The sequence below is a fragment of the Temnothorax nylanderi genome, unplaced genomic scaffold (assembly GCF_030848795.1).
Source record: "Temnothorax nylanderi isolate EJ_2023f unplaced genomic scaffold, tnyl_v1.0 TNYL_tig0003_pilon, whole genome shotgun sequence".
In the NCBI taxonomy this organism is placed as follows: Eukaryota; Metazoa; Arthropoda; class Insecta; order Hymenoptera; family Formicidae; genus Temnothorax; species Temnothorax nylanderi.
Genome location: NW_027249065.1, coordinates 948,980 through 973,094, shown reverse-complemented (window position 1 = coordinate 973,094; position 24,115 = coordinate 948,980). Strand labels below are relative to the sequence as shown.

General features: G+C 42.7%; 1 protein-coding gene across 3 annotated transcripts in view; it reads left to right on the top strand.

Moving 5' to 3' along the window:
• LOC139770922 (uncharacterized) overlaps window positions 1-24,115 on the top strand; it is a 55,387-nt gene that overhangs the window by 21,749 nt on the left and 9,523 nt on the right. For all 3 annotated transcript variants that reach the window (XM_071703227.1, XM_071703218.1, XM_071703232.1), the window contains exons 3-4: window positions 3,086-3,229; window positions 15,951-16,066. In XM_071703227.1, coding sequence (XP_071559328.1) covers window positions 3,086-3,229; window positions 15,951-16,066 — 260 coding nt within the window. The remainder of the gene's footprint in view (window positions 1-3,085; window positions 3,230-15,950; window positions 16,067-24,115) is intronic.

Below are 24,115 nucleotides of genomic sequence, written 5' to 3'. Positions count from 1 at the left end.
TATCGAAAATCTATCTACCTTATGATATAAGATCCCTCAATATTTTCTCAAAAATCGAAGTTTTCAAACTCGAGAAGAAGCGCTCTTCAAAATCGTCTTTCGAACGAATACTCGTGCGACTACGGCAGGGAAATATAAATGTAATAGATTAATAATTAAAATTAATAATCGAAAATAACATTGTTTAAATAACAATTTCGTTTACAAGCGATGTGCGAGCAAAATTTCCTCTCATATTTATCAGCTCGTATTATATTATGATAGCAGGTTTCGCATGGCAAAATGCAAATTTGTACTCTTTTGATCGTCGCGTCAGATGCTGGATGATGGAGATACTCACGGCGCCGGATTCAATTTGGCACGCTTGGTAAACGGAATATCTCGCCTGTTTGGTGTCATCGCTTCGTTAATCCCGATAAAACTACGCTCGGCTATGCCGCGGCGTATGTGATTTCATTCAACATTGCGCGGCCATTATTTTTCCCCGCCGTTATCGCCGTCGTACACGACGAGTGCACGTTCGAGAATCGGATATCAGGCCAATTGATCGATCAGATCTGCGCACGAGATAAATAATTTCGCGTTTTACGTACATGGTGTCATGCAGATGTCGAATGTTTTTTTCGCGTTTTTTTTTTAAATTTTCACACGTCGTCCATCATGCATGCGACTTGTTTTTCTTTATGCCTTTATAAACATCGCTATTGAACATTACATTCCACTCGCGTCAGAGTGGATGAATAGCGATTTCTCCAATCGACGTCAAACAAATTGCATTGTAATGCCTGTAATAACGTTTCACATTTTGTGGTGCTCATCGCTTCCTTTTTTTTTTGCATTTAATTATTCGTACTAAGCCGTCCGTAAATGTATTCTGTGGCAGGTCCACAAAATCAATCTGGAAAACCATTTAATCAAAGAATCAATGCTTTCAATTTCTTTTTAAAAGAACCCAACGCGAAAATGCGAATAGATGGACGATTTTCTCTTCCATTTCAAATATCTTTTTTCCATTTCGTGGGAAGAGTTTTGTGCGAGATGACATTAATTCAAACGTATTTATCGACGAAACTGAATAACCAATCTCCTGGTAATTTTTATTACAATGTCGTTACGAGCTCTGAACAAAGTTCTTTCTTTCAAAGCTACAATGCTGTTAATGAAGGAACTCGTCAATATTTTTAATACAACTTATAAGACGGACGCTTATCAGTTATGCCTTAAATATATTTTAGTTTTCAAAACTCATCTAACTATAGACGAGCTGTTTGTTCAACTTTGTTTTAAATGGCGTAACTTTATATACGGCGCGATCGATTATCCCTCAGTTTCATCACATTAAAGATATTCCACGAAACTTCATTGAAAGCACGATCTCACGATTCATAAAGATCAAATTTATGCATATTAAATTTCATTCTTCAGTCTATTTTGAAAAATCCGTTTTTTTCTACTGGTTTTTCTTTTTTCCACTGATTTTCTGTTCCACTGAAGATCTGTTCGTGGAAAAATGTCTAAGAAAATCACGTGTCTTCGTATACTTCGCCGATACGTACTTTGGCGAACGTAATTTCTTCCGGAGAACTGTTACGTCTTTATCGCGTTCGTAAAACGGTCTCTCTTAAAGCAATTATCGTGTCACTACACTATTATCCGTTTTACCAATTGGCACTGTAAATAGAACTGTAGATAAATAGATAAATGGAGAGAGGAAATAAAAGAGAGAGAAAGAAATACTACCATTAAGGGTTATATATAAAATGAATTATACAAGTATAAAATTAATTAAAGATTTTTCCCTCTCTCGCACTAATCTTTACCTCAAGTTATAATAAAGATCAAGTAAGGAAACGATCTCCTTATTCTACAATTATTTTTGTAGTTTGTTTCAATATTTCTCAAAAATGCTATTTAAAATTACTTAATCAATGCAATCTGTAGTATCGAAATATTGATACCGGAGTTAATTAGTTAAATCTTAAGATCATAATCTTCAGATCATAAACAAAGTCGACTACAGTAATGAAACGATTCTGAGACCAGCATTTTTGTTCGTTCTTGTTGAGGAGCTTGTTTTAAAATGTGATACGATTCAATAGATAGATCGTGAGACTATATAATATTCGTGAAATTATTTATGTAATCGCGATTCAGTATTTGAGAAACTCAGTCTTGAAACACAGTCTTAAATTTCTTTTTCATGCGGTTTAACAATCAAAATTCTTGGAAAGAAGCCACAGTAGCGTAGTAAATTGGGAGGATTTCGATATGAAATACCAGTTGGCGACGCGACAGCTTTTTTCGAAGCTTCTGTGGAGACTGAAATGGAAAGAAAGAAGCAGAGAGATGACGAGAACGGTACCATCCCTGACGAGGCGGAAGTCCGTAGATAAAGAAGAAGGATCGTTCTCCACATCCCGTTCCGAATCCTAGCCTCGGTTGATTCCTGCGCCAAATGCGATCGCTGAAATCGCGCAATTCAAGACAATACGTAACATCTGAGGCCAAGATTCGAGTAGCGGCTATAAATAAGGACGTAAGACGCGATCACGTCGATTACATCGCGACTCCGTAGTTTCCGTTCGCGAACGGGCAATTGTGCGTGGATACGCGCGCGTATAGTGCGCCGCCAGAACCAACGGTGCGGGAAACGAGGCCATTAAATGATCGAGTCAAGCACCGTCGAGCCGAATCCGTACCGGCTTGTACACGTATCTCGTCAAATTCGCTCCGGGAATTCGACCACCAGCTACCCTCAGTCAGTTAACCGACTCCGTCGGTGACTCTGAAAGGGTAATTCCGGAGAGGACGCTTGACGTTAGTGGTCGGTCGGGATACTTAAGTGAAGTGAAAAATTCAAAGCGCATAATGCCCAATTCAATTATCGTAGAAGTAGCAGATTAGAGAAGAATTACTTGAAAATTGTAAATGAGAACAATGACGGAACATTTTACGCGCGACCGTACGATTTTCTTCGGGGACCGATGAAGGTCGAAGTTGATATATTAGTTATTTCCAGTGAAGAAAAGCAAAACGTATATTGGAGCTACTCGCGCTGACCTTTTTTTCTTTTCCTTTTCCCCAGAATTCAGGGAGGCCTTCAGGCTGTTTGACAAGGACGGCGATGGAACTATCACGAAAGAAGAACTCGGCAGGGTTATGCGTTCCTTGGGACAATTTGCGAGAGCGGAGGAGCTGAGAACGATGCTGCAGGAAATCGACATTGACGGTGAGCGGCAGCTCTATTATCCATCTTAGATTACTTATTAAACTTGGAAAGAGTTTTGGACGGCAATGTTTTTCCGTTGTATTTGACGCTTGAAAGGATCATATTATCTATTATCAAATGAATATATTATTATTGATAATTACTGTCGAATTTGTCCAATCAAGGGAAGAAGGTAGGCTGATATGCAATCCATATTTATTATTTCGAATAGCTCGGTGGAAATCAAAATATTGCAATTTACCAATACGCAATATAGTGTTTATTTTGAATTTAGCGTTTGTCACCGGATTTATCCAATTAATATAGGAAGGGAGAAATTAGGCTAATATGTAACGTAATTGTATTTGACATTTGTATTGTTCGATGAAGATTTAAGCGCTGCATTTTATCGAAACGGATGGTATTGACCACTGGTGATATCGCGCGATACCACGCCTTTTGTTTTTTCAATCTGCGTATTTTGAAAACCCCTCTTCATGTGCCACGTGTCGCTGAATAGATTACGTAGGTAATATAATATCTGATTTAAAAAAAAACGAAATACTGATTGACCAATATTCGCAAATGAAATATGAACAGATTGAAGGAGAAATTGACGATAATGATCTATCAATACTACTGTTTATTATTATATCGTATTGCATTGCATTATAATATATTATTACAATAACTGTTACATGATAATGCGTAAATTTATGCAATGCGGCGTATGACTTTGTCTCACGTTACCTTAATTTTGCTCGCAAATGCCCGTGCGACGCAGCGTCTTAAGCAAAATAATCGCGACGCCAACGACCGTTATCCGGGCAACAACGTTAAATCGCTATTTCCGCGGCGCGAGTTGCATCGGGATTAGGAAATAATCATAAAGTAAGGTGCACCCGTATTCCCCGAGTCATCGCCTGCGCGACGAAGCGAGCTGTTAGTAACGAGGTGGTAGTATCACTCGACGACGCCTAAAAGTTTATCCCATCTTCTCGCGTATTCGCCCATTTCCACGGTCGTCCAGGCGCAATCTCGTGCCCGTCGGCAGATCGCCTTAATTGCAGCTAATTCTCGCGAAACGTTCCGACAATAGCCACAAATTCTGGGAAGAGGGAACCCCTTTATTACGAGCCCTTTATTATGATCCTCCGACACTGGCCGATCCTCTCTTCCACGCTCTTACTTGATTCTCGAGGATTCTCCTTCACCTTCGCCCCGAACTCCATCTCTTTACGCCACTGTTTCCAATTTTGTGGGCGGCCGCGCTAGGATCTACGTAACGTATCCTTCGTGTTTCAGTGCTTCTTCAGGCCTTTCCCTCCGTGTTTACGCTCGGCAGCAATGTTTCATTGTCTGACGAAAGGGTCCGCGCGAAATCCACGTCGATACCTCTCTCGCAAACGAACTCGTTACATGTGGCGCGAATCACGGTTTTCGAAACATTTCCGATAGCGTATTTATGACCGGGACACCGTTTCGGCACAGAACATATCTTATCCGGCGAAAATAAGCAGGGACGAGTGAAATGGGAAGGAGTAGATATCTTTTAAATCACGGTACCTTCTTTAGCTATCCATTAGCTTTTCTGCGAAAACTCTAAATTATTTATTCATGAAATTCACCTGCGATGCATCGAATAATCAGACTATGTAATCATTATCGATTTTTGTATAGTGATTGTAAGTTTTTTAAAATACTAAAACTGTTTGGAATCCTACAACAGACGATACTGTATCAATACTTTTCCTGTCGAGAAATTGCTTTGATGATTCGAGAGCGGAAGCGAGTCGGCGCGGCGTATTGACGCCGAATGGTGCAAGTTCTCGTACCTGTTGCTAGTCCGCTCCACAACGGTTGGCTATTACCAGTCATTTTCTCTGTAATCAGAAGAATTACGGGATAAAGCCCGCGGTGAAAAACGACCGCTCGCAGCCTCTCGAAAAAGAACTCGACAAAACGAGTTTTGGGGAAATTCAGCGCTTTCTGGTCGAGTCTGCGCTCGCGACAAAAGAATTGAGAGAAAAAAGCGGAACGATTGTTAAAATCCTTTTAAGAACATCGCGGGGGTGTAAATCGAAGTCTCTGCGTGTTCCAAAGAACGAAGTAATTACGGTCGCGGGAGTAAATTGTTTCGGGGACAGGCATTATCCATCGAGATGGAATTTACTCGCGCAAGCAGCGCACCCGTGCTTTTTAGCGAAGCTCCGAAAGTGATAATTCCCGACACCTGAGGATTAGGTCGGCGCGCGGAAAAAGATTCCCGCGTTTAACTCTTGGGCCCGGACTCCGTTAATGCGCCGAGAGCGATCGCAAGAAGGGGATTTAATCCGGCTCGGAGAAGAAATATTTCCGTGGTCGTACGAAAATCGCGGTTTAAAAAAAAAAGGAGCCGGACCGCGGGCCGGCCGACCATGGCAAAAGAGGCAGCGATGCGAATCTCGATAATCGCCGAAGCATTCTCGTCCCGGGGATATTTCCGAGGGAAATTACTTTTCCGTTTGAACCGCTCGAATCCGTGCTCCGCGTACCGTTACGAGAATAGATACGGTTTCGCGAGCCGTCGTCGTCGATCGCGAATCGTGTGAACCGCGCGTGAAATTATCCGCCCCCGCATTGACTTTACTTGATGTAACTTACCCGCAATTCCGTGAGAAAGGATAATGCGACGCGCGCGGCGTCGTTGATAACGATTTTTCATTATTTTCAACACGGTCCTTCTCAGCGATGACATTTTTTTCCCTGCCGGAAAAACACGATTCTTTCGTATAACACTTCTTTCTGCATTTGTTATGAAAATGAATTTTCGACCTAGTCGCACGATTTGGAAGTCGCTCTTGCTCGAGGTACATGTTGCTGAGAAAAAAAGCACGGAAAGAGGAAGTCGAGCGAGAAGTTTGCGAACTCCGCTATACTATTAAATAGATTGCGCGCGCGGGGAGCCTTAAGAGTTTTCTCATTTTCTTTATGCCAAAAAATTCCATTCTCGCAGATAACAAGGCACTGCATTGACACCGTTGATATAGCTCGTTATATCATCACAATTGTAGCGTTACAATGAAGATGATAAACAAATTGCCGTAGCTTGCCGTTATCTTTAACAATTATCATAGCCATTGTTTGAATCATACAAGTGATGATGTAAAAATCTTAAAACGTGTTCCTAAATATTTTTTTGATACTTTGGAGACACTGGATTAGTGAATCAACGTACGATTTACTGTACAAAATTACAACAGTTAAGAAATTTCCATAAAACGCCACTAAACTTCTTTCCTCAGCGAAATCTTATTCCGCGGAATATAATCGCGAAAAATTCGACGCCCGAGAGCAGCGACTTTAAGAAGTCGTTGTATGTCACGTTGTATTCACGCTAATAGCGAGTCGTTATCGTTACGCGGCTATCGTGGCTGATGTAACTATTATCGTTACTGCTACGATTGGCGTGGTTAACGTCGGTTTTTCGCCGAGGGCTCATTGGCAGAAATTTACGCGTTATTATAGCGATCGCGACCGAAAGAAGATTTTGCGAAGACGTCCCGTTTAATTAATCGATCCGTCTGTTCTGCAAATGAGATTCGATATCGAGCGGGATGCGAGCGGCCGTTGCTTAATCGCGCCGTATAATCCGTTGAACTTTGGCGAAGAAAGAACTCTATATTAAGCGCAGTAGATGCCCTCGTCGGCCGCGCACTCGCGACCGAGTACGTCGGAACAAAGCGATATTCAAATTTCGAGCGAGTAATTTGCAGGAGATTGCCACTCCTTCCGTGCGATCAGTTCACCAACAGCTTTAATAACACTTTAATTCACTCCACGCCGGCAGACTCTCAAGATTGCGGACGGTTAACGTAAAATGCATTCGTCATGTATGTATAGCTCTTTAATTGCTCGCCACTCCTTCTCTTCCCGATGACGTACATAATTTCGATACCTGGTGAAATAACGGCAGAAATTTTTAAACGGGTAATTAGAGGTGCATGTCCGTACAGAGCGAGTTAAATGAAAACGAAGCCCAATATCTGCCGCTTCAACGGGATGCGGCTCTGTTTCTACGAATACGAAAGACAGTGGTATCCGCGCATTACATACGTTTCACGTTGACGTTCTCTCTCGTTCGTTATGGAACGCGATAGTAGTCTGAGTATGCGTCAAAACGAAGACCCTGAGAGCCCTTCTATAGCGGTAATTAGTATCTACGTTAAATGCCATGCACACGTATACACACATCGATGACGTGAGTGTTAAATACGGCGACCAAAGGCGGCTCGCAGCGTTTAATTAGGCCGGAATTAGCTCTTTATTGAGCAGGACCATGTGATAGTCAGCTTTGACATGTGCTCTCCGCTTGCATTATTTGAAGAGCGACTCGATGAAATCGTATCAAGATAATCCAACGAAGCAGAATCTATGTGAAAACATATGCATGCGTTGGATGCCGCATTAAAAGTTCGATATCATACGTGCGTTAAAAAATGTTAAGGAACGATTAACTGAATACAAATAATTATTGAAATAAATTACGATAAGATAAAATGAAATCTGTTGTATACCAAATATACAATAACATAGAATCTTCATAAGGAGATCAACAGTACTCGAGTTACTTTGATTTAATGATTGAAAATTGAAGCGCTCTCTTATTGATATTGAAGCACCAGAACTTTAGGAAATTTTATGAAGCCTTTTAAGTATCAGTACGAGTATATAAACGGCATCAAATGACCAGCATCCCGATACCTTGCGAGATCGAAACGTACTCGTACTCGTAGGATCGCCGTTCGTTTGCCAGGCAATCGAGCAAGACAATCAATCGCGTCGAAGGATTCATTTGATTTGCCTGGCAATCGAGATGGTTGCCTTCTTATTTCCTATGAATGAATTTCGTGACTTCGCGGGACTCCCAGAACCCAGAGCCGCCCCACCCTGTCGCGGTAAGCGGAAGCGTTTGACGTCGTTCCACTGCGGCAAAAGCGAAAGTTTTCAAGAAGTTCCGGCACGTACACACGGCGGAGAAGTGAGGCGGGAATCCGCCGGGAGCGCGGCTCCTGGGATATCTTCTTAAAGATTCATGTCGCTCCGATCGCATTACCGCTTCGCCCACGCGTGCAACCCCGCCGCATTTGCGGCCGCGATACCGTAAATTATCGTGCTATCGCGAGCGCGCAAATTCGCAGATAATGCCCCGCGACTCGGCGCGGCGGCACGGGGGTACACGCGTCGTGACGCGGATCCTCGTCGACGAAGCTGCGCTCGGCAGTCGTACAATGTGGACACAAAGTTAAATTATCTCGGTCGATCGGACCTGAGAGCGGATCAAATGCGACAGAGACTCGTCCTCGCTGGCTTCCTCGGACTTTCCTCTCGTTGGCGCGATTCCCTCTGATGGAATCACTTTATGAATAACGTCACGTGCGCGAGACGTGCAGTTTGCGACCGAAGTTATCGCGATCGTAACTATTGCATCGCTTCGGGGATTTATAGCGGTTGGGTGCATACCGTGAATAAGTTAAAACCGCCCCACGCGATACATGTACTAACCAATTCAAACGATACCGACGATGATACGGACGATGAGTGACATTTCCAAGGTTTCCAAGGAATACATTTTTTTCCCCGGAAATAAAAATTAATCGAGCAAAAAATTGCAATGTATTAATTAAATTACTCGATTCTGCGATGGTACGGATACATATTTTTGTACTTTTCGGGTAAATAGAGGAAAAAAGTCTTGTTTTTAGAACTCAAACTTTATTAATTAAACAGCGCGTATCGCAATCAGCTTCGCGATAAAATAATACCGCTATTTAACTCGATTCAATTCCGTATTCATACTAAACTAAAAATAATTTTTACGTTTCTCTTTATTTTACGTTTCTTTTGAATTTATGCACGTTCAGGGAGCAATCCCACTACTTTTTTAAATTCAATCTCGGCCAAACATCGCTTACCTGATTTTCATTATTTTTACGTGAAATATTAAAATATTGCGATATCTAGATTTTGCTTCTCGATCTTTTCCACATTTCCTTTTTCCACAATATAGTCTTAAATATTAATACAAGTCGCGACAATTAATAGAAGGTTTCTGCCATTGCAACTGATTGGTATTGAGTTACGTTTCCCTTCGATTGTCAGAAAATCGCTATTTCGAAAACGTTTCGTGTGTATAGATCAGATTTCAGCGCGTTTAGAACCATCCGGTTTCCGCATCAGTCTTTCTATCACTTTTATTTCGCGATTTAATTCTCCGCGAGTATGTATCATCGTATATGTATCACAGGGCGAAGCGATTTCGCGGTATCGATCTACTCGCGATAGATCTCCTATTCGGTGGAAAGTAATAACATTCTGCAAATACCGTCCGGTTTTCGCGAATCGCCTTCGCTTCCATCTCTCGACGTTTCGCAATCTAGATTGCATTGAATATTGTTGTTTTGCCGCTTTGCTTTTTTCCTTTTCCTCTCTCCCCCCTCCTCTCTCTCTCTCTCTCTCTCTCTCTTTTTCTCTTTCTCTTTCTCTTTCTATTTTTGTCTTTCATTTTGCGTGTCTCAGAAGGGCGAGGATAACGTGACAGAATTGAAGATCGCTCGATTGCCGATGCGTTATCGGCCTCGGGATATCAGCTGTTTACAATTTAGCGCTATTTTCCGCGCCGGCGATATTTGAAATCGCGGAGAACAAAAGGCGAGGAAAACCGCGTCCGACCACACGAGTGCTTCATATGCGAGAGTTCAGTAGTTCGCGATTCATATCCTCGAGCGCGTGTCCGCGCCAGAATTAAATTCTCGTCTCGAGAAGTGGTTTTCGTGCCCCGGCTACGCGACACTTAACAAACGAAACGAAATGACCGACAAATCCGCCGTGACAGTCGGGAACTAAGAGAGATCCCCGTGTACGCGCGAGGGAACGTGAGAGAGAAGTCGACGGGTTCTGGAGGAAGGACGCTCATCATTTTTCATCGGCTGTCGATCGGCTCAATCATTAAATTTGCCGCGCCGCGAGGCGAAAAGCTGCAGGTATGAAATATTGTCGTCTTTTCTTTTATTTTTACTATAATAGAAAGTTGAAATTTATCTCCGTCGCGAGATACATGGCTCGTTACGTAACTTGTGCCTCTGCTGGGACAGGCAAGAGAGACAGCCGTCGCCGCGCCGTGCCGTCTAAACGTAGAACGATCGCTACATCCGCAGGTTTAATGAGAATTTTAACGACTGAGCGGATCGACAGAAAAAAAAAAGAGAACGGGAGAGCGGAGGGAGGAAACAAGGAAAAACGGATAGATGCAAACGGACGGACGAGCGCGCCGCGGACGCGAGAAACGAAGCCAATCGACCCTTTTTGCCACTGTCTACGCGAGTAACGCGAGATCCGGTGCGGCGCGGGTGAGAAAAACGAGCGCGAGCGTTTTCGGCGGGTACTAGGCGGGGCTACTATGCGGCCGTGACATTCGTAATATGCCAACACCGCGGGCTTCTTATCGGGTCGCACTATTGGATTGATCCGTCCCTCCGTGTGGCTCCTCCAAGGCGGCAGGACGCCGCGCGATTGCGAGAGCGAGAAGCACGATCCCTATCTCCCCGATTGTCCCTTCCCGAGTCACGCCTATGGAATTTCATCGGGAATCCCGGCCGGCCCGTATCGTAACACGCAGTCAATTTGTATGCCCGCGCATACGTACGTACGTGGGGCATGTAATACATGGTATAATACACGCGACCCCGCGCTATCAGAAAATACCCCCCGGGCTGTACACACGGGCGCGTTTGCTGTGTGCTCGTACGTTACGTATACGTGTGACTGTCATCCACGACGGCATCCACACACACACACACGCGCGCCCAGTTCATGGGTTACCTGGAAATGGAGACTTGGGAATTATGTAGGGCAGATCGATGGATCGTAATCGCATATTGATTGATTCTACGCGAGATTCTGTGTGGGCAGAATAATCTCTCGATTAAGTCGCCGGCCTACTCTCGTTTTAGATAATCGTAGTCTTAACTTCCGAGAATCTAAAGTGCGCTGCTAATATAACACCGGCAGATCTAATTACGGGATCTTTCAAACTTTCCGCAGCAAGACGTTGCCTTAATTAATAACAAAATTTGAAAGATAAAGTTGCGCGAGTAAAGTGGTGTAATTAAAATTGCTCTCTTGATCTGAAAAGATCTGTTGAATCTAATGATAATTTTTGAAACGTTGACACGAGAATTATTTAGCATCAATTTATGATGTTCGCTGAAGGCTGAACCCAGACAACACGCATATTTAAGAAATGTCTCAAAAATGTCTGTTTTAAGACGTCAACCTGGTAGTCTAATTAGTCTAAAAAGATGTTTGCTATTAGCTATGCTCGCTATTATTAAAATCTGGCTATATTATACCTGACTTTGATATCTTTTATTATTCATTCAGTGTCACGACATAATTAAGGTGAAGCTTTTCAGAGACGCGTTAACAAGAGGAGTACAGGACAAATTTTAAGATCTTAGATGATTCTGTGACTTCAAAATGTTATAACATTTGCTGGGAACGTTCATTTTGTTACGCAAATGAAGATGTCAGCTCACTTAGCATAAATAAAACAACACAACGAAGCGGTAAAAGAACGGGAAAGCCAAATAGTCACGTACGCGAAACAGTCAGGTGATTCGACACACGTCGTAAAGTGTCTTGGGTATCGACGAGCGAAAGGATACGTACTTCAGTTCGCTCCGGTAGGATATTATTGCCGGCGAATTTGCAAGCGCGGCATAACATTATACTTTACTGTTTGCCGACGTTGTAATACACTTTATGTCCTCATTCTTCGCGGGAATGGGCACGTATCGTTATCACGTAGCCCGCGTTTACACGCTCGGCCGTGTAAACGTGCGAGCTCGCGCGTGAACTGGTCCCGCGCGAACACCGGCGTTTCCGCACGCGCGGATCTGCGTGCGTGCCGTTGCATGCAGCACAGGATGCTGCAACGGGAAGTTGCTGCAAAAATCAACGTGTGCGCGTGTGTGTATATGTATATACGCGCCGTGGAATTCCCAAAGCACTGCATCCGAGGGTGCTACCCCCTCATGGGATTAGCGTCGCCTAAATCCCGTTTACACCGGCGGTTATCCGGCTAAAATCCGCTTAGGCTGGCGCTTAGCCTACGACGTCGGCTGCAGCCGGAAGTCCTGAGGGTGGGCGAGCGCGCTGCAAATGACAACTCGGGGATTTTAAAAGCGTGCGCGCGCGCTTCCTCATCTCGACGGGCCTCGATAAAAGGCGCGCCGAGACGCGCGATCGCTTTCGATTGTAGATTTTATTCGGAAGATTTCGTCGCGAGAAAGGCTGTCCGATGCACGCGCATATTCTCTTCACTTCCGACACATTTCCGTGCGCTACATTTTCAGGGGAATAAGAGCGAAACGAGCGCACGTTTTCCAATTGTCAAAATCATATGTAAGGAAGATTTGAAAAGTTAAGCCCTCCTAGAAATATGTCAATAACGGATTCAATGTACAAGGAGGTTGATGGGGTTGAATATCTACGTTGCGTTTTTCCTGTTCTTGAATAGAACGATCTGGGATGTAACCATTTGGAATAAAAATCAGAAACGCGATCAATCAACAGATAGATGAAAAGTCAGAGGGAAAGATATTAGTCTTCTGAGAGATTGTTTTATTGCAATTATTATAAATTTGAAAGCGATCAGTCAGTGTCATTGTGTAATGAGTAGAATGAAGTTTACCCACACGAGTACATGACTCTTTGTAGAATGGAAATTTCGTCTTTTACTTCTGTATCTTATATTTCCTTCGAATCAAATGTTACTGTCTCAGGGAAGCCTGATAAGAACTTATCTACAGGATAGAATATAACATTGTTAGGACATAGAAGACGTAGTACGTAACGTAGGATGGAATATTGCATTCGGTAACAGTAACTTTGCAGAACTACAAAGCAGAAATTCAAAGCGGAAGAAAGACGCGAAAGCACCTAAGATCTTCGATACGGACTGAAACACATTTACAATGTCGTAAGCGTTTAATTTCAAATTTATGACTTTTGTTTGCGCGCTTCGATGTTGAATACATTTCTTTGTTTGCTGTAGCGAGGATATTTTGTAATTAAATTTCAGGCTGGGGAATTAAAGAGTTTCAGAAGGCAACGTGACAAAAAAAAATGAGACTCGGTAAAATTCGTTAACTTATTAAAGTTCACTGTTCCAAAAATAGTACCATTACGAGAGGCCGTTTTTTTTCTCTCTCTCTGAACATTAATGGATTAACCGCATCCTACATCATCTCGTGAAATTTTTAGTTGAAGGAAGGTGCTATTTATATCAGTGCCATTAAGCACTCGCGGAATAAGAGAAATTCCAGTAAAATAAAAGCACTCTCTTCCCTTTTCCTGTAAAGAGCACCAAGCATTTTAACCTGTTAAAATTATATTATACTGTAAGGGATAACAACACGCGAAATGACTTTTTTACTGTAATAGCGTGTAGACGTCTCTAAATTTCGGCCTGTCTTTCGGTCAGACGGTGTACAATGTAGAATTGTAATTACGTGTTGTATAATACGTGACTTCATCACCATGCTGCGGGTCCGGCGCGGATCTGTCTGCAGCTGCGCGGGAATTAGCTCGTTTAGGGATGGCTGACGGACGGATTGTAAACTGTGTATATCGCACGAACAACACCGCGTTTATTTAAGCGGTGGTCGAATTATGCAAATTGGACGGCGCCCGCCGTCGAATCGTTCGAACGGATTCTCGATGCGGCCCTCGACGCCCCGATAAATGTGTTTCGCGTTCGATTGTGATTTATTTCCTCCAGATATTACCGAACGTCAACCTGATCCTCCTTCCTTCGCAACGATCGAAACATGTCGCTTCCCGATCACTTGTTTACGAGCTCGCGAATTTTCGTCTCGCCCGCGTTAATGTAGCGGAATGGAAAACATTGGGTGAAATAGGGCAAAAATACACCTACGTATTTACATAAATATCCACGCGGATGTTTTTGTTCTCGTTTACTTAGGTTAGGTAAATACTTGTAAAATGGAAAATTACGAAAATGTTTTAAAAAAATATGAACAAAATTTACAGACTATATTAAACCTATACATGGCGTTATAAATGCCTTCCCACTTGAAAATAGCCGCGTCTGTTTGTGAGTCCAATAATAGCTATTTATTATTTGACTCGGACGCGGCTATCTTTAGGTGGGAAGGCATTTATAACGCCATGAATAAGTACGCCGTATGTATATTATCAATTTTTCATACATTTGGAAATGAATGTATGTCCTTATGTTGATGATAGGTACGTGATAAAACAAAAAATCATTTGCATTTACAAATTGTAAAATGTATCTTTGCTACACAGAAAAAAAATGATGTTGTATGAACAGCATTAGTGTAATTGAGATAAAACCTATTGATGCAACATCAATATTATTAATCAACAAAAAACAACAAAAAATTGTTTCAATAATTTAAATATTTGGTCCAATAATATCCAATTGAATTAACTATTTATGTTTGTGGCAGCCCGTGACGTCGACGTTTAATTGAAGCAACTTTATTTTTTTTCCATGTATTCTTTCTACTCTCTGCCAAGAGAGCATTTGTATCATTTTTATTGTTATGACCTACTGTTCCGACATTGTTAATGTCGATACATTAAGTTGTTTTTAAGGATATTAAGATTATGATGAGGCAGCAGTGAATACTAAAACTGCTGCCCGTCATTGTAAATGAAAGAATTACGACGGTCCTTTTTGAGGCGAGCCCATAAATTAATGGGAAGTGCTGCGCGCGCGAGAAATCGTAATTAGGCGTTCGCACGAAGCAGAGCGCGACAGCTGAGAATTCAGCTTGGCTAAAAACTCCCGTAAAAGTGACGCGAAAGATGCCGCGGTTCTTTTTCGCGCAGGGAGCTCCGCATCCAAGGACATTACTCCGGATCGCGAGGTGTAAAGTTCGTTCGCTCCCGCGCTCACCCTTCCACGCCCGCGCCCTTACGCCTTTGTGCGAATATTGCCGTGTACTTCCCTCTTATTATGACGTGTATAGCGCGATAAAGGGGTCCCGCGAAAGCATTTACGTGGAGGAACCTGCTTTACCGGAATGCGAGAAAGATTTCTCGCGTTCGGATCGAACGTAAATTGCCCGATAGACGTGTAGCGCACCCCGATGGCTGTATTTAGCGAGACCTCCCAACATAAAAAGCTAACAAGACGGTCAGCCGTATCTTTTACTCAACTGCTTGGTTCGCTGAAGAAGGAACTGAGAGAAGTTAAAGGAAAGACTCAATGTCTAGATTAAGAATGAATTAATTTCTTTAATCAGAAGGCCCTTTTTGCCAGCCCCCCTGAGAGCTCAGGAGTGTTGACCCTGCATTTAAATGACGATGAGAATTTTCTCCCTTTCTGCGATCAAGTCTTTCTCTATTCTACATGCACAATTAAATCGCATTTAATTAAAAGGATTGCCGGATTTATTATTGTCATTTTTATTGTGCACGACTGCAATATTATCTCATTCGTCTTGAAGAATCTTACATAAAAATAATTAGAAGATATCGCTGTTCAGTTTCGTTGCCTCGGGAAACTTGTCGCATTATTCCGAAGTCTCTTCGAGATAAATCACGTACAAGATCTTCATCGCAATTTAACTTATCCGACAACTCAATTATCTACTTGTTCGTATATATTGCGATTCAGCTTCATTTGTGTCTTGCGATTTTTCCTCAGGTGACGGAAACGTCAGCTTCGAGGAATTCGTCGAGATCGTCAGCAACATCGGTGCGAGCACGGCGGCGCCGTCGGATCAGCATCAGGAGGAGCAGGAATTGCGAGACGCCTTTCGGGTGAGTGAAATAAACGCGAATGGAAAATCCCCCGTCGCTTGTTTCATTTGAATCTACGAATCGCGTGGCCGGCAGCTCCTTCGCCTTCCTCGGATCGGTCCACGCGATCGCCCGATAAATTCCAGCGCCCGCCCTCGCACGTAGGCGAAGCCGCCCGGATATCGAACGTAGCATATTTTCTCGCGATCCAGGCAATTTTCGGCCGGATTACCGCGGCCGTTCTCAGTCAACTTTCCCTCTTGCGCGAAGGAAGCGAGAGGATTTGCTCCGGCGTTCTTAAACGAGCCGATAGAGCCGGTTTCTTCAGATAGAGACTAAGGCAAGGCGACAGCCAGTTCGCGAACTACACCCTGGCGGCTCCTTAAGATATAATGCTGTTCATGAAACGCAAAAGTTGGTAATGACTGCGACATGCACTATGAATACTTGAGCGTCCTATGCATACTTTATGGATTATATTAATAAGTTTTCTGCTGCGCGCAGGTGTTTCACGGTTAAGTGGCTGGGGGTTTAATCTGTTCTGACTGTCGAATGTATCCCTTAATCTTTACTTTCTGAGAGTTTAGAATTCGAGATCTCTCGTTTCTCGGCGGAAATGTCAGAATGGATTAAGATATTCGCATAATCTTTCTAATTATAGTTGCGGCCTGTTGGTGGAACAGGTTGCCTGACACATTATAAGTTCCTTAAACGCTTCAAGATATTCAGCTTCATAATTATATCTCGATTGTTTTAAAATCATATGTAATTATTGCGATCTTAAACGTATTTTTATTGTTATTGTTATTTCTTTTTATTTTATACACTATGATAATCATGCTAAATATAATACGATCTTGTTATTTTCTCGCATATAAATTGCATATGTTTTTGAGATGGTCGGGATCGGCTCACGAATAATAAATAATAGCTAAATATATAAATAAGCAAACAGATCCGATTTATACGAGAAATTTGATTCACGGGAATCATGAAATAAGGATCAGGAGACCTGAAACCTTAAGCTCAACGGTTCCCGCGGTGAGTGCAATCCTCGATCTTTCTGTAATAAAATAAATTCCGATCCCGCGCTGCTCGAAATTTCCAACACGTTTTACCATGAATGTGAAAAATGTATAAGAGCTCAATGACATCGACCCCATGATACCCGCGAGTACGCGTATGTATAATGCGGTTATTTAAAATGATAGTAGGTGGGAGGGTACGAAACGCAGAATCAAGAAAGTCTTTGCCTGTTACCTCGCGCAATATCATAGACACAATATAAAATATACATCTATTATATATAACGGATCGATGAATGACTTGAGTAGAAATTGCATACATATATATCGCATATTTTTTCACGGCTTCAACCGAAATTGTCCTACGACCGTTTTAAGGAATTTCGCTTATTACTGGAAAAAAGTGTGATGAGGCGGAGAATTCCTTGACTTGTTTCACTTTTTTCAAATTTCCGCTGTGCATACATTTTTGCGTATTATTCAATCAAAACGCGGATAAAAAAAATTACATCTCAGGATGGGAATAGAGGAATTTGTCGGGAAAATATGCAAAATATTTTCGAAAAATGATTAACAAATGTGGGGTCCGCTTAATCGAGAATCTAGGTAATATTGGCACGATATATGAGGACATATAATCGGGATTAAACGCTGATTTTATGGGTGCAAAATGCCGGGAGATAAAAGGATCACGAAGCGTTTACGTTTTCCTGCTTGTTGTCGGCGAAGATATTCTTGTATGAATAATGCATCTGCCCGTCGTATACGCGTGCCTTTATGTTAAACTGGGGGTAAGCCAGGATCAGCCCGGAAATACTTCATTTAATGCAACACAGCTTCCGAGACTGTTGTCGCGAGAAGAATGCACCTGCAATCCGATCGCGCGTGAAATTAACAGTTGCGGTCGAAACCAATCGCGTTTCGCGTTTAACTACATAAAATCCCGCGACCTCCTTAAGGAGGGACTGGATAATTTAACCCGGGCGTACTCGCGGGAAGCGTAAGTGGTCCTCCGGGAGAAGTAGGCACCTAAAGACGCGGGCGAGAATTGTCGAAAGTTTCAAAAACTTCTCGAATGAAGGTAATAAATCCGGGAGAAAAGTCTCCGTACGAGATTGACTCGTAAGGAGACTACGCGAAAACAGATTCTTGCCTTGAAAGCCGGAGAGAAGGAGGTTACAGGGTGACCGGAGAACATGGAGTGCTCGACTTCGTCGGCAGTGCATTCTCTTCGTTGGGATGTACGGACCTTAAGGTCCTCTCTTACAAGTCCGCCCGTATTTGTTCGGGCTGCCTTACCAGGTCGGCCGGCCGTTGCTAGTCACAGCCAAGTCCTATTCACCCGCGAAGGACATGCGACACTTGATTTTACGGATTCTCGAATCTAATTCTCCGTCTCTCTCTCACTCTCTGAGACTTCTGAGAAGTTTGTTTCGACATCTCAACCGTATTGCGGAATCGGGAAGACGACGAACAACGTCGTAAATTGTGTAACAAGTGCAAGCGAAATACATGAACTCCTTGCCTTGCAAAAGGAAATCTTTCCTTTTTTTTTCTTTTTTTTTCACTCGGGTACATCTGAAATTTTATGTTTCAATTTACGCGAGTGTACCTTAAGGTGTTCTTCAGATTTTTCGAATCCAAGATTTTACGTCTCATTTTACGTGAACAGACTTCCAAAACGTTTTCGTGACATTCTCCCATTGAACGTATCCCGGTTTCAATGTACTTCGAGACACTTTCGACAGGACCCTTCTGACTTGAAGCGGTGAGTGGCAGCATAAGTTGCGGCGATAAACCAATCTGATTCGTTCATCTCCTCGAGCGGGACGATGATTATGACAATTCCATTAAAGTCGCTAAATCTTAGGAGGCTTATTAAAATCGAGAAACTGACGACGAGAGTCGGGCATTCGCTGATCCCGATTATTGCTCGTCGAAATTCTTGTCGCAAATGAAATGAAGATTCTATACGCTTCGCGAAGTCACGTTGAAATGGAGGACGCGAGATTTACTTTAGATTCTTCCTCGGTCGTTACGTTCTTGCGCATTCCTTCTCTCCGGCTGTAGTTCCCGCACCTACGCGCAAGTAAGGGAGGTTTTCTCGAAGAGCGGAAGAGGAAGAGGAAGCAGAAGGAGAAGAAGAAAACTTTTGTCCCACTTTGCTCATGATGCAATCACTGAATTGATCGAACCAATGCGATTACGGCGCTTTTTGGGACCCGCTGTGATATCTCTCTCTAAATTTCATCGATTAAAGAGATGCCGCCGCACCTGAACGCAATATCGTTTTCGAAAATAAATGAGTTCCTCGTCAAGGTGCTCAGATGACGATACAATTCGATTTACAGCGAATACCTGAGAAGCCTAGAGATTCTATTTCCACGGATGATATTTAATTGAAGTCGGATCCTGATTAAAATTTACAGCAATCACGATGATACGTTATCGAGAAGCGTAATTTAATTTATTACCCGATGAAGAAGTATTACGTTATAAGTATTACAAAGCAAATGTCTCGAAATAAAATCAAAATTTGCATTTCTTATTGAACAGAATGCCGAGCGCGCGATAGCAATTTTAATTTACGCATTTAAAGCCAGTTTGTCGGGATTTCTCGAGTCCTGCAGTCACGACATTTAATGCCAGATCTTTGCGTGTTAGCTCAGGCTTATGTTGACTGACAATGAAAGAATCTCGCGCGAGCGCAACCCAATTGCATCGTATAGCTCCTGTCCCGTAAGATTGTTGAATTATAGCGGCTTAAAACGAAACTCAAGCAGAACCGAGACGAAGCGAAAGTGGTCAGAATAATGGAACTCGGTGTTTCAGCGCACCTGCCGTGCAACATTTATTTCTGTTCGCTTAACTGATCATTCCCCGCATGCCTAAGGCTGCGTTCCGACTTAAACAATCTGTGCTGTCAATTAGTTAGCTGTCAGCTCTCCAGATTGAGTTGCGACGAAGAAAGTGAATGGGTCAAGCTGTGTTGGCTTTAGCAAGTAAATATAGCCGCGGTCGGGGCGACTTAATTAATCCACTTTGGACTAATTTCGTCAATTCTGGTATTTGCCTTAAGGAGACGCGCTCCCGAAAGGGACGGAGAAGGAGAGAGAAAGGTGGAACGGAAAAACCGCATTTCTTTTCATTTCTTCAAATAGGAACGACGCTGGGTAACGCCGTGTAACTTAATACGCGTGGAATAAGAACGTACCGCGCCAATTTCCCTCTCGGACCTCGTCTCCTTTTAACGCGCACTTCGTCTCAAGCTGCAATTCGCTCTGCAGCTTTCCTTCGCGGATATATTTCCGACCTCCCTCACAGTTGTCCGTAAAAAGGCAAGCGCGCCTGAGTGCGCCGAAAGTTCGCGTAAGAACGGCGGTCCTCCATTAACCGTGCGCGGAATCGCCGGCTCTAAACATTCGCAACACGTTCTCCGTTCTCGGCAACGTTCTCTCCACCACATTCATCCCCCCCGTTCCGGCTGCTATATTCTTCATCGAAAGATGCACGTCGTTCTCGAAGGACAGCGTTTTGTCGTCCGACGAATTGTCGTCCGGGCATTCATGCTCCATTCATCGGGCTCATTCGTCAACCCGGTCACATTTTTCCGTCTTACCGCTTCCTCCCCCGTCGGGAGTTGCGTCAGCACGCTCACCCTATCTCGGCAATCCTCGCGAACCGAATGTCCGAATCGGAACTCCAAAGCGTGCCCCGTCCGAGATTCGCGTGCGGGTCACGAGACTCGCTCTCGTTTTCGTCAGGTCGACAGAGACCGTGTTCTACTCGCCACTGTATCCGTTTTCTTCCGTTTTCTTCTTTTTCCTTCAGCCCTTTCCACTTCCGCCTGATGCGCTTAATTCCTTCAACTTCAACGCGAAAGAGCTTTTATCCACCCCGAATGGTTTATCCCATTTGTACCGACTACTGCGGCAAACGGGAATAAAATATTTATTAATTCTTAAACCCGCGTATGCTTAAACGCGTATATAATCGCATATCTATGGAAATATTACGTTTCTTTTTAATCAGTTTTGTTTCAGCTGCGCTTGCCGATTTAATGGCAAACGTAAAACGTATAAAAAATTGATTTTTTTTTTCTAGAAAAGTTCGAGAATTAAAAATCATAAAGAGAAGTGTTATGTCAGCTCGGTAATGATATATGATCGAATTTCTTTTCGCGCCGTCGGCGAGCTCTTATTTGTATCATTTAGACGGAGAACGATCTAAAAATAAAAGATCGAAACGTTCCTGCAGTTAATACCAGTTTTCTCTCGTTACGGTTGTCTAGACTTCTTTTATTCTCGCGCCTCCATCTGCCCTCGGTCGTTCTGACCGTTAAAGGTAGATATACACTGATCCCGAGTGAGCAACAACAAGCGCGAAATCAAATTTATTTAAAACTTTCTTTGACGTACGATTCATGAGTCGGAACCGAATGCGAATTCGGACGTAAACGAACGTTCCGTTTCGCTGCAGCATTCGTATCTTCCGAATGTTAATTGCGAAAATCCGCGTTTGCACTCGATATATCCATCTCAATGTTTCAATATCGCTTTTATAACAGAATCCAATGTGGGGGAGACCAAGGCTATATTGGCTCCAGAAGTATGTTGCTCATGTGCTATTTTTTAGTATTCATCTTGAGAGAAACAGCGGATAAAAAATAGCGAAATTGTTTTTCTAGAATCTGAAAGAACCAGTTTCGCAGTTTACTAAAAATTAGTACATGAGCAATATACCCCTGGAGCCATATAGCCCCGGTCTCTCCTACATATCATTTACTATTGATGTTTCTTCGGTTTCCTATTTAATACTGCGCACACATTCATGTTGAACGAATTTTGCAATTACGAATAAATTACTTGAATAAGATCATCGGCAAGATGTCAATTCTTTTTCTTACAATAAAATAAATCCTTGTTCTTCGGCCCGTAGATAGTCCTTTTTCAGTGCGAGAGGATCATCTTATATTAAATATTTATTACATTGAATATAGCGTAAATATAAATGTATAAATGTTAAAATGTAAAAATGAAAAGTAAGATAAAATAACGCGAAGTAATATAACATAAAATAGACAAGTATAGGTGTGTAAAAGATGAAGGAGTAAAACATTGTATTACACAGAAATCCATCCGAAGCCACAAGGCAGAGATTAAATAAATATCTATCTATATTGCATTAAATATATTAACTTTTTTTCTTATCTTCTTCCTAAATTAAAGCATTTCTTATGTAACAATTAAACCCGCAACAGTACATGTTTGCGCGCGCCGGGATGGTGTTAGTTAAATTGTCTATCTCTGTGGAAGCAATGCACATTTACGATTGTGCGCGGAGTCGGTGGCTGAAGATGGCAAATACTCCGAGAAGAACCGACAGAGATGGAGAAGAAATCCACCTGGGTAACCACTGCGTGCTGGAAGGAAGTATGTCAAACTGTTACGCCACAATACATCCTAATGACGCCGGCTTCGCGGAGGATTTTGCCGAAGCATCTCCCTTTGCTCGACCATTCTTTAGGATTGTCTACCGCGTCTGTCTGAGCCACTTCTCCGTCACTTGTCTGGTTACCCGAGCGAGTTCTGGCCGCGGCGCGGGCGATGTTGTTTTTCGATGTTCTCTCGAGGGCGTGGAGGTTGCTATTGCATTTTCGCCCCTGCTTTCTGGCGAAATAGCACGTTCGAGGTGTTTGCGCGAGAATTGAAGGATTTTGCGTAGCTTTGGAACTCCGACCGAACTCGGGCGAAAGCGATACACGAATGGATAAATGGCTGGATAAATATTACGCTGAACAGTCGATCAAATATCGTGAAAGTAAATATTGGTTTTTAGATTGATTTTATAAAATGGAATCAATCGCTTTACACAATTAATAGAGAATTTGTTCTGTTTAAATTTAATTTAAATTTATTTAATTTAAATGAAAATTTGATAAATACATAATATGATTAATATGAACTCGTATCGTGCTGTTTCCTTATCGCATCGTTTCCGAGGCGAGACTCTTCTAATGTGACAATTATATTTGAAGAGATTGACATCTTTCTAGAGAAACGCAGGAAACAGCGTGGACTTCTTTTTAGCGAGATGAAACTGTGTGCATATAAATATAAATGAGTTCCTCGGGCAGGATGACTTATTGTCCTTGTCGCGCTATCTCGGTCTTTGCGAGTCGTGCTATCAGATTTATTTTCAGACGGTCTAATTGCCCTTCATTAAATTCGCTCCTAGTCCCGCCGGTTCCGTCCGCTTCCGTCCGCTTCCGTTGTCTGTCATTCCTAAAAGCTATTGTGCAGAATTTCTTTTTTTATTATTAAATTTGTCTCCCGCTCCCGCAGGGGCTTATTGTTCAAGGTTGCCTCCTGGCTGTACGCCGAGCTTCCACGCTGTCTTACTTTAATGCGCATTCAGATATCGCTCGTCGCGCCGTTGCGACTACGTCGTTTTCCCTTATCTTCGCGAATTATGTAAATCGCCCGTTCTGGCTTTCCCAGGTTTTTCTTAGGCACACGCATACGCCTTATTGTGGCTACAGCGGAACGCCTAGGAGTTTAAATTTGCTTTAGTGACAGTTTGATGGCAGAATCATCTCGATATTCCGCTACTTTACAGTGGGATTAGAGAGTCGAGTCTTTCTTCTCTAATTCCCTTTACAGTCTTACTTATACAAAGTTACATTATTCTATTATCCAACTAATTTCCTATCCTTTGTTGTTTTATTTAATTAATTTTGTTAACAAAGTCATTAAAAATGTATTACGAATTTATCAATCCCCTTTCGACTTTCGCGATCTTCGAAAATGCGGCGACCATTCTCGACTCTGAAATCCCTTCAAATGCGGTTGTTTGCAAATCGCGTTGTATTCCGCGTTTGTAGAAATAGAATTTACAGTGCGTAACGACGGAACGAAAAGTTCTTCCGCATCTTCAAACTGCACAGCTCGCTAAAGTGTTTAACAATCGGGGGCATTAAGGCCAAATGTGACGGCGTATTGTAGTCACCAAGTCGATATTTTAATCTTCGCGACCCGACTACCAC